Consider the following 11,725-nt stretch of genomic DNA (forward strand, 5'->3'; position numbering starts at 1 on the left):
GTGGTGCTGAGCCTAACAATCCCCTCACCCCACGTCCCCCTTTAGCTGGTGCTTGACACACACTGCGTGCCGCAGCCCTTCCCCGTTCAGGGCCAGATGCTGAACTGAGCTTACAGCTGCCCGACATAACCCCCTTTTGCAGCCCTCTGCCTGGCTGGGGATGCCAACGCAGTCCAGATGTCCCATCCGCTGCAGGCTGCAGCATGCACAGGGCTTCTCTCGGCAGATGGCAGATAAGCCTGCCAGCAAAAAAAAATGCGGATGCTTCAGGATCTGATTGTGGCTGGTTTTACTGACTCGCTCATGCCTTAATAGTCCGTGTAGTAATTCACCCTGAACTGAGGTCATTCTGGGGGCTTCTGAGCCCCATTTTATCAGTGCTGCACGAGAGGTGGGAAGTATCCCCAGGGCTGCAGCACTGGCAATAGTGAGATACCCGCTGGGACTGGTGCAGAGGGGGGTGAGGGGATCGGCAGGGGGGAACATCTGCATCCCAATGGTGCACAAGCCTTAGCAGATGTGCTGGATTCTCTCTGGAGAGTTTCCATCCTACAAGAGGAGCTGTGTCATGGTCTGCATGCTGGAAATCTCTGGGAACACCTTGCTGAAGGCTCAGCCCTGCTCTCTCTATGTCCAACTCAAGTAACAGAGGAAGTAATGTGGTCCCAGACCCGACGCAAAGACCAGGAGTGGCCACTGCTCCACCAGGAGCCTCTCTGATGTCCTGTCCCCAAAAGGAAGGCGAGTTATATCGGCGTTAATATATGCTGGGAGGAAGGGGGAGTGATTTCTTGTCTCGGCATATTTGACCCTGTTTTTCCACCTTTCCTCCTCTCCCTGCAGGGGAAAATCAGACTCTGGTCTGAGTCATCACTCATGAGAGGGTGAGCCAGGCTGGGACGGCTTCTGGCACTGCCTCCAGCTAGTCTTTAGCAAAGACCAGATATTGCAGCTTCAAATAGAGGTGGAATTATTTAGGCTTTCCAAAGAATGCATGTTTGCATTTCAGCAAGCATGGCTCGGCCAGACCTGGCAGGTATCAACACCAGGAGAGGTGACAGAAGCCCACAGTGTGCAAAGCCAGCACTGGGTTGCGGCAGCATGCCAGCGCACGGGCACAGTGGCAAGGAGCAGAGAGGCAGCCTCGAAGGCAGTGCTGCCAAAAATGACACCCCCAGCCCACACCACCCCTTGCCGTCCCTGCAGGGAGCTTCTCAGCCGCTGGGCAGCGGCTGGCCAAAGGCATTGCCAGCTGGGAAGAGGTGAAATCTGTGGGACAAGTGCAGGACATGCAAAAAACATCTAATGAGGACTGTGGTAAGCACACAGAGAGATAATTGACCAAATAGGGGTAACTGAAAATTGGGTGGGCACAGACACCCAGCAGGGAAAGTCACCTCTAGCTGTGGTGCAGACGGGCAGCCCTTGTGCTCAGTAAGAAAAGACACGTCCTCCCGCCAAAACTGCACCCCATGGCCAATGAGAGCGAAAGGTGTCTTCATCCCCAGCTTCTTCCCTCCCCACAGATGGATTTCTTGTTCATTTTCTAAAGAGCATCCCCAGCAGTCATTATGGGGACTGGGAGCTTTTGCATTTCCAGGCAGTGGTTTGTTACAGGCCAGGAGGCATGAGAAGAGCCAACAAGAGCTGGATGGGTTTCCCACAAGAGCTTGCTGGGATGCGCTAGTCTGGCCCCATACACCCCACTGTGCCCCATGCACCCCCAGCACCCTGAGCACTAACACCAGCCCCATGCAACACTGCCAGCCCCACGCACCCTGCTGCACTCCATGCACCAACACCAGCCCTGTGCACCAACACCAGCCCCATGCACCAACACCATCCCCAGTGCAGGTGGAAAGTGATCCAGAGGTTGCACGTCCTCCAGTCCACAGAGGTCCTGGGCGACATCAGATGATGCTGTGCCACATTAAGTGGAAATAACCGATTTGTTACAGCTCTTGACTCTTCTGTAGTGCCATTAAAATATTCCCAAGCAAGCCCAGGTGGGAAGGGCGTCTTTCAGAGCAGTCTCCAACCCTCAGGTAAATTACATGTTTGCGCGAGGAAGGATTAGAGGGAGTGGTGACCTGTGACACTCCCAAATGCGTGGAGCAGAGGGAATATTAGCCCGATGCATGGTGGGTGAGAGTGGTGTGCTCGAGTGGCAGGGACCTCCTGCTTGGTGGACACCAGGAAGAAAGACACCCATGCCTCTTCTGATGCAGCCCCTGGACTGCAAACCGGTAATCCTTCCTTCTTGGGTGACTCTGCCTTTGCACAGGCTGCCAGCCAGGGGCCACCCCCAGGGACAGCAGGAGAGAGCTGTAGGTAGCTGAAGAGCCCCCCAGATGGGATGTTGGGGCTTCCCCGGGAGTCCTGGGTCCGAAGGAAAGTCGTTTCTGCTCATGAGAGGGGTGGTGGGAGCGCTCAGGGGTCAGGACAATGCTGCTGGTGGAAGAGGTTTCGCTCTGCTGCACCTCTCAGAGGTCACCGGGAGCTCTCAAGGTCTGCTGAGCTGAGGGACCCTTCACAAATGGAATATTTTTGCAGGTTGGCCATTGGAAGGAAAGGGCCATCCCAGGGAAGGCTCTTCCCTTGAATTTGCATGCTGTTCTCCTGACTTTATGCCACAAAAACGCTTTCTGTCTCTCCTTGCTTTTCTGAAAGGCTCAGTCTTAAAAGTAAGGAGACTAGAGTCTCCTGGGACTGGGCAGCTGCGGAAGGGCTGTGTTGAGTGTGCGTTGCTGCTGTCTTTGTTGTGCCTCCCACCTCAGCCCCTGCGTCCCAGAGACCCATGTACTCCTCAGGAGCATCCCGGGAACAGCTCCTCAACTGCCTTCCCCCAGGGAAGGAGAGCCCCTGCACAGCAGGGATGTCAGCTGCGACAGGCGGTGCAACGAGGGGTCTCAACCCTGAATTGCAGCCCAGGGAGTTCAGGGTGGAGGTGGGGAACCCTTCTTCCCCCAGAGTGGGGAGCAGCCACGGGAGGTGGGGTGTCACTGTTCTGGGGCAAGGCGGGGTTTCAGGGCTCTACTGAGCCAAGCCACAGCCACCCCGACCTCATGCTGGCGATACCGTACTGTGAGCAGGAGGGTGGACAAGGGGTGTCCCAAGGTCCCCTCCAGCAGAGCAGTCGTGCCTGTGTGATCGTCCCCATCTCTACTCCAGGGACAGCAGAGGGAACAGGTGACTTTCTCCCCAGCTGCAAAATCACCTCCTGCAGTATGGGAAGCCAGTTCCTCCAGCAGAAAAGAGAGGGGACGATAAGGGTTAGCTGGGAAGCAATAGAAACCTGCTCATAGTTCTCCTTTCTTGCCCCAGGAAGATATTCTGCAGGGAAGCAATGGGGTGGATGCAAGTTACCTGGTGTTGGCGTCCGGCCACGGTCAATGCTTCCCTCGCAGCCCAGCACAGGCACATGCGCTCAGCGGGGATTTGGCAGGGCTCCTTGCTGTGGGCTCCATGCAATTTAACTATTTAAGCATGTCATGCAAGAGCTGAGGCAATATTTCTGTTGCAAATGTGTTGTCTCCAACAAATAAAATGATAGTAAGATGGTTTGTGGTAGGAACATGTCAAACCAGATATACTTCAAAAATCTTCCCAGGAAGAACAGTGGGTCTCCTGGGACAGTATTTCACCCAGGTTTGCAACAACAACTCAAGTGTGCCCCAGGGTCTCTTTCAGCCACATGGAGAGCCAAACCAAATCATGTTGTTTGATTTCATGTTAAGAACAAAACCGCCATGGTCCTGCAACTTAAAATTGGGTGGTTTACTCCTGATCAGTTCAGCTATCAGTTTAACCAAATAATCTATTCTTCTGACTGTCCAAGACATGATTTTAAATGAAGAGTCTATAATCACCCCCTCAAGAACCAGATTTGCCTAGGCGCCTACAGACGTGCATTTTTCTGAATACAAGGATCTGACGGAGAATATGTGATTAAAATGTGATGGAGTTTGGACTCTGGCATTGCTCAAGATAAGTAAAATGAGCCATTTTTAGAACCAGTTAGAGAACTTCAAATTTAAAATTATTTCACCTGTTGAGCTGTCAGATTGATATACCAACAGAAGCGTAGCGCATGCCAACTGAAGAGCATGCAATCCCTGGCTTCTGTGTCAGTACCATCAGTGTCTCTCACGCTCATGATGTTAACAATGTTTTGCAGAGCACCATGATGTGGCTGTTTGTAACCACTGCTTACTTAATGTGTCCCAGTGTAAAGTCAAATGCAAGCCCTGAGGTGTCCATGGATGTTGTAAGTCCTGACTTCTCTCCCTCCTTTTCCTGCTTGGGCGTGCAACCTACCTACGCTGCCAGAGTCTGGGCAGGACCCATGGTCTCTGCATGTGTGTCTTCATCAGGGTTTGATACAAGGGTTTTATTAGAGCTTTTGTCTCCCTGTGCTTATGTACACAGAGATTTAGGGCAGACTTTTGGGGGGGAGTTCAGTCCAAGTCAACAGGTTTGGTCAATGGAAGTGTCTCAGGCTTGGAGCTTCACTGTCATTGCTGCCCTGCTCTTCGCAAACATTGATTGCAACACGAAAAGCGACAATGGGTCGTTCTCTACCAGACCTGCTCAGGGAGTGAGGGAAACTCACACCTGCCAAAAATTTCAGCTGAAGTCATGACATCACCACAGCATTGGTGAAAGGGACATTGGGAGGTCCGTAATCCACCCTCCCGCTGACAGCAGGAGTCACCACCCCCAGCTCAGGGCAGCCACTGTTGGCTTCCCCCAGCCAAGCCCTGATATCCTCCGGGACAGAGACCTCCACCTTCCTGGGGACGCATCATGTGCTGTCCTTCCCTTCCCACAGGGTGAAATTGTCCGCTACTACGAGTACCCCTACGAGGAGCATGAAGTGGTGACAGATGACGGCTATTACCTCACCTTGCAGAGGATTCCTCATGGCAGACACAACCTGGGAAGCATGAGCACCTCCCATGAAGCAGAGGCACCCGGCTACAGCATGTTCTGTCCCTGTAAGTGCCACAAGAAGGTCTGCCCAGTCCAGGGACCCTGAGAGCTTTGCTGGGCTGGAGTGGGCCATGGTCAGGGCTGCCTCGTCATGGAATGGGTCCTCAAGGAGACAACTTTGCCTGTAAGATTAACCTTGGCAGCAGAAGAAATGCAGGTGCCCACCATGCTGACCTTCTTGCTCTGAGACGATCTGCTCCAAAGAGGAAGGAAAAGATAAGGAGAATGATTGGGACAGAAAAATCTTGCTCCAGGTTTTACCCGGGCTCAAAGCCAGCCAGTGGAGCAGCAAAAAGCCATTTGTCAGCAAAAAAAAAACCCCACGTGTCCAATCCAATGCCTTCTTACCATTTGGGCTCCTTTCTGTTCTTCATTTGAACCGCTGTTTCAAAGTGGAGGGGTGATGCACTTTGTCCTCAGCTGTCCAGGGTGGAAATGTGACTCTTATATTGAGGGTCTAAAAATCAACAGAAAAAAGAGGAGACAAAGGGGGGGGGGAAGTTAAGTCACTTTTATTTTGACTTTTCATGCTGCAACCTTTGGTTGTCCTACTGTATGAATTCAGATATCCTTGCAGTGACCTTGACATGGTTGTGAAGTTGTGAAGTTGTATCTGCTTTGAGTAGGAACCTCCAGAGCTCCTTTCCAAGCTAAACCTTTCCATAATCTCTCTTCCAGTCTCCTTCTACAGCACTTCAGGCCTCCCAGTCCTTCATAAAAAAAATCTTAAGTTTGTTCTGGGGAGCTGAGACTTGCCTACATGGCTTAAAGTGGGCAAAAGTGGATGGAGGAGATCCTTTTGACCCCCTCACTACTGTGTCTCTTGCAATGGGGCATCATAGTGTCACCATGCCATGGGAGGTACTTAGGTTTTGCTGGGTTTTCAAGGCCTACTGGTCCAACCCTGAGTACCTGAGCCAAACAAAAGGCACCGTGAGGAGAGTAGTCTCCATGCAAAGGGCATAGTCAGTGTCCAGACAGCCATTGCTTGGAGTTTGGTTTCTTTCTTCCAGGGAGCATGATTTACCATTACCAAATACCACTGAATTTTCCATTCAGTGTTGGAGTCCAACCTTGTTTTCCAGCTTTGCTGTATCAATTTTCTCATCCCTGGAATGACCAAAGAGCCTGCTTCAAAAACACCTCTCCAAGGAGGCTGAGGACATAGGTGACCATCTCCCTGCACTGGACTCACTTCCCCAGGGGGTTGCTGCCAAAGCAACACCTGGATGTGAACAGTCAATTTTGCTAGTGGTCAGGGAAAACGATCCTCCTCTTCTTTCTTCAGCTCCAAAGCCCGCGGTCCTCCTGCAGCATGGCCTGATGTTGGAGGGAAGCAACTGGGTTACCAACTTCCCCAACAGCAGCCTGGGCTTCATCCTCGCCGATGCTGGCTACGATGTCTGGATTGGAAACAGCCGGGGGAATAGCTGGTCACGAAAGCACAAAGTGTTTGAGTTTCACCACCAGGAATACTCAGCTTACAGGTATTTACTGTGAAACTGGAGGGTGGGCAGGTACCTGGTACCCTCAGCAGTGTCCATAGGTTGGAGGAGCAGCACCACCGACAGCCACACCGTCTGCCAGCAGGTATAAACTGACACCACCAAGATGCCATAGGGATGTCCATACCTGGCAGAGCCCTCACCCGCTCCCCAAATACTCATGGCACTACTTGCCATGTCCTGCCCAATGCTCTCAAGACCAGCAACACAAATTTTGTCATGTGCCCATCTCTGTTACAGCTTTCATGAGATGGCCATGTATGACCTTCCAGCGATGATCAACTATATTCTGCAGAAAACTGGACAGGAGCAGTTATACTACGTGGCTTACTCTCAAGGCACCACCACAGGTACTTAGGAGGAGATCAGACCACTGTCGGAGTTACGTTAGCTGCGCACCCCCAGTTTGGGAGTGTTCTCCTGAGAGCCTGGAGAGGGAGGTAACGTCCAGGCACGTCCAAACAACAAAGGGAAAAAAGCAGGTAAAAATCCCCGTTTGCTTTAACAGAACAGTTTTGAGCGGTGAGAGCCCAAAAATGGTTGCAGCGGTGGCTTTTGGTGCATCCCACTGCTGCCAGAGCCCCAAGGAGGGCTTGCGGGAGCTGCAGCTGGGCTGAGCAGTCAAGCTGGGAGCTGAAATGCATCCGCAGCAAAGGCTTGAGGTCAAGTCACCAACCTGCTACAGCCACCTCTGAGGGTCCTTCCGACGGGCACACACGCCTGGGAGTTAACAACTCCTTCAGAAATAACTAGGCAGGGTCTGTTTCCTTCTCCCTCTTGCAGGTTTCATTGCGTTTTCATCCATTCCTGAGCTGGATCACAAAATCAAGATGTTTTTCGCCTTGGCTCCTGTCACCATAAACTCAAATATGAAGTCACCCTTGGCAAGGGTGTTTGACCTTCCCGAGGGGCTGGTTAAGGTATGTCCTCACCACAGACTCGTCTGGTGTGAAAGGGAAGGAGGGAACAGGAAGGTCTCATCACCTGAGACATGCAGTGCTTGTACATCACTTCCATTTCCCTGCCCTCTATGCGCCTTTTCCATTGAGCCGGTACATTTCTGCCTACAGTCCTGAGCCTGCAGGACATTTAACAGTGTAAAGCATCCTCCTGTCCAGCCCTAATCAGGGAAGAGCTATTTCTAGATACTGGTTTTGGGTCCATACTCCTAGGAGAAACCTCTTCTAGGAAGATCAGGGCTCTTCCAGAGCCATGGCCATTCCTGAAAAGCCGAAATTACAAAGCACAGCAAAGCTGTAGCAAGGAAGACAGCAACCTTCAGGGGTGAGCAGAGAGGTGAGGAGCATCTGGAGGCAAAAGAGGAATGTGAACCACACTGATCAAGGTCTTTGACTTTCACAGCTCATTTTAGGACTCACGACGGTCTTCAATAAGGGTGAGGTCTTGCAGCAAGTAATTTCCAGGATGTGCAGCTACCCGATCTTTAAAAGCTTTTGCTCCTTGGCCCTTTACTTGCCTGGTGGGTTTACCAACAGCTTAAATGTGGTATGTACACTCCAGCTTACCTTTTAAGTGATCCATTTTCTCATTGTTTGAGCCTGAGTTGTCAACTAGCTGCCTTCACCTGGCCTTTCGCAGCTTTGATTTGTCAAAAAATCTGGCCGTTGCATCAGCAGTTTGTAATCTGGCCATTGCGTTGATGATTGCATTGGCACCAGAGGGAAGCCCAGAGTGCACACAAGGTCACACGTCCATGGGGCACATATTGACTCTCCAGCAAGGATGATGCCAAGGCAGAGAGCGCAGAAATTCATTTGGTGCTCCGAGGGGGTCCCAGGGTTTCTTTTTCATTAAGTGATTTGTAATTTCACATGTGTTTTATTAACAAAACAGGCTCTTACAGAATGAAGTCCCCTTCAATCCACTGCTAGGAGAGGTTGGCTTCAGACACTTCAGTCTACCATCCCTTAGAACATATTACCCCCAAATCAGAGCCTTTCCCTGTTCTCCACCACACTGAACACAGAGTCATAGAAAAATTCAGGCTGGAGGCACCAGGGAGGGGGTCTCCGGCCTGAGCTCGCTCCCACCAGGGCCTACATTACAGCTACAGTAGGTTGCTTGGAGACATGTCCAGGCAAGCTGGGTGGTCCCAGTGATGCTCTGCTTACATGAGGAAGGGCTATTTCCTTGAGGTCAGCCAAGATTTCAAGGTCCAGATCCTGCCACAAACCACTCATGTGAGTAAAATTGGAGACAGGTCCATGTAGAGTACCAAGCAATAATAGCTTGATCATGGATGGAGTCAGAGCAGGCCCAGTGTTTCTCAAGGGAAGTATTGGTGTAATTTCTTAATATTCTAATGAGGAAACACATTAAAAACAACGTGTAGAGCTACTGTGAGGAGTTGCACATTGTCTTTGCAAAAGGATCCTGAGTACAAGAGATAGAGTTTTACTTTGGTTTGAAAACCATGTAGACTCATAACATTACCCAGCATGCCATGGGAATTGCTTAGCTTACTGAAGGGAACTCTACAGCGTCCTTCACTCTGCTGTCTGCAACGTGTGTTCTCATGGCATGCGGCGGAGCTGTACCTTCACAGAGCTAAGACAAAGCAGTTCGTACAAATAGACGCTCCAGCTAGCCCGTGTGAGTGAAAGACTTGTGTGGCTACTAAACAGGATCAGTTTCATTTCTAATGGGATTTCCCTCCATGCAGAGAAAAAATGTCTCCAATCGTTTCTTGCAGAGCCGTGTGGATGTCTACCTGTCCCGCTACCCTGATACAACATCCCTAAAAAACTTGTTACATTGGCACCAGGTAATATTTCCTGCTGCAGAATAAGATTGCATACAACCAGCGCCCACATTCTCTTCTCTCAGCTGCCAAGGACCTCTTCTCATTGCTTGGGCGTAATCCTCCATTGCTCTCCCTGTGGAGCTACATTAAAGGGGAAATTTGACATGAAACGGTGGTGCAGATGCAGTTCTTTTGGCCATGGCTTTCAACAACGGATGACCAGGAGTCTTTGGAGCTGGTAGGAGATGGAGATGGAAGCAAAAACTGGTAATAAACCAGCACTGGATATGCTAGAGTAAAGGCTAAGAGCTGAAGGTTACTGAAGATAACTAATCATACAACAACCAATTATTGAAAACGTGCACAGACTCATATCCTTCTGTTGTAGACATTGACCATGACAGACAAAGGAAGTTTGCCCAAAGGTCTTATTCGTGTCTTCTCTGAGGATAGCTCTGCGGGTTTCTGGGGCCTCGGCCTCCAGATATCTACGTTCTGCAGCTTTCCAGCCACCCAAGAGAGGAGGGATGAAAGATGTGAGCAATGCCAGGCAATCTTGCAGGCCGTGCTGAGATCTTCCTGGGAGTTGAGCTCTCCTCCCAAAGGACAATATCTCACCTAACAAATAGCATCCTCAAGCCTTGGTGGCAGGAGGGAGCAGGGGAGTTCACCAGTCACCTCTTTTAACTTTCTTACGGTCCGCTCTAATGCATGGATAATAAACACACCTTTCCTCTTTTTCCAGGTCTATCAAACAGGAGAGTTCAAATATTATGATTATGGCAGTGACAACATACTTCATTACAACCAGGTAAGAGAAATCTATTCTCATTTGTCAATTTTAATAGAGAAAAAAAAAAAAAAAAGATAAAAGAAAATTACAATGAAAATACTGCAGTGGCTGAGACTAAATTTTATGGGATTTATGGAATTCACCTTATAGGGTCAAACAGGTTTGTACCTTTCTTACACAAAAGAGGTCTGTGATGTCATTCAGTGATGACTTTTTGACCCACTGGTGAAAAGTGCAGGAGCCCAAGGCATAGTCAGCATCTTTGGTGATAGTTTCTGTACCATCTCTGGGGATAGGGGAGAAATTCCAAGCAGCAATCAGGAATACTTTGAATTCTTTATTTGTGCATGACCTCCCAAGCTTTCCTTCCTCAAGCCACACTATTTGTCTTCCAGACCACACCTCCCTTCTATGAGCTGGAAAATATGAAAGCCCCGCTTGCTGTATGGTATGGTGGCAGGGACTGGATTTCAGTCCCCGAAGACGTAAACACGACACTGCTTCGAATAACCAACGTGGCGTACAAAAAGTACATTCCTGAATTCGTCCACTTTGATTTCCTTTGGAGTATGCAAGCATATGAAAAAGTGTACAAAGAAATTCTTGAACTGATGAAGAAGGGCGCCTAGGGTTGGACTAGTGGCAGTAATTGTTGGTTTCTCCTCTGACTTCTGGGGTTTCTTTTATTTGAAAAAAAATAAAAAAGAAGTGAAGAAAAAAAGAGGGGGGAAGGCTTATTATACTGCTGCGCTTGTTTTGGATTGATAATACTTTGGCAAGTGAAGAAAACAAGCCAATCCAATGATCAGGAAAGCATGCAGAGTTTAGGTTAAATAGGTTCAGGTCCTCGCAGAAGTTGGGCACGGCCCTTGGATCCCGAGTCTCCCAGGTGTCTCACTCATGTAGGTTTCCAGCAACAAGCAATTTCAGTGGAATTTGGCTCCTGTTTGCCGTTGCAGGCTCTGGCCTCCCTACACTCGAGTTCCCAGCTGCAAACACCTGGACAGCAGCTCAGCTCCCTCTTGGATGCTGGTGTTTCACGCGAGTAGGTGTGCTCAGACGGGACCACGTGGTGGGTCAAGCAATAAATCCTGCCGGTGTAGTTTTATCCACTTTCTGGTGACTCTTCCATGCCAAAAATCCCAACATCCTGATGTTTGTTGCTTTACTTATCAGTCAGCAGGAGCTAGAAACTTTCTGCCTGGTGACAATGAAAAGAGTTTGTGAGTTTTTTCCATGAGAACTGTCCATTTCGCTAATGTAGAGAACATCTTTCTCAAATTCACTTTGATTTGGATAACACCAGCCTTGCTCATGCACAAAAGGGTTTTCAGTAAGTTTTACCAGAAAATACCATTTTGCACCATTTTCAGCAATATTTCCAAGGCACAAACCCAGCTGGAAAGGCCACCTTTTGCTGACTCTCAGGAAATGTCTTTGTTTTCCTTATGTGGGAGAGAGAAGAAGAGTCTGGTGGAAGCCAGTAATGAGTCTAACTGTTTTCAGCTTCTGGATTACACTTCTTAATAATATATTGATTAGGGGAGGAGTTGTGAATTTGCCTGTTTGTTAACTATATTCTTAAAATATGCCTAGGAGCAAGCAGGCCCAAGGGTAATGCCCTCTTCCCACAAAGATGTACAAATAATAATAATAATAATAGTAATAATA

The 11,725-nt window shown here is 49.5% G+C and overlaps 1 protein-coding gene across 1 annotated transcript; it reads left to right on the plus strand.

The window, feature by feature from the left end:
- Nucleotides 1–4,183: 4,183 nt before the first annotated feature.
- LOC104155566 (lipase member M-like) lies at nt 4,184–10,683 on the plus strand. The gene is made up of 9 exons (XM_009703343.1): nt 4,184–4,267; nt 4,832–4,997; nt 6,281–6,479; nt 6,738–6,847; nt 7,281–7,417; nt 7,860–8,003; nt 9,211–9,282; nt 10,007–10,072; nt 10,450–10,683. Exons 1-9 carry the CDS (start codon nt 4,184–4,186, stop codon nt 10,681–10,683), a joined length of 1,212 nt encoding a protein of 403 aa, XP_009701645.1.
- The last annotated feature ends 1,042 nt before the right edge of the window (nt 10,684–11,725 follow it).

This window comes from Cariama cristata, unplaced genomic scaffold (assembly GCF_000690535.1).
Source record: "Cariama cristata isolate BGI_N322 unplaced genomic scaffold, ASM69053v1 scaffold8307, whole genome shotgun sequence".
NCBI classification, from domain to species: Eukaryota; Metazoa; Chordata; class Aves; order Cariamiformes; family Cariamidae; genus Cariama; species Cariama cristata.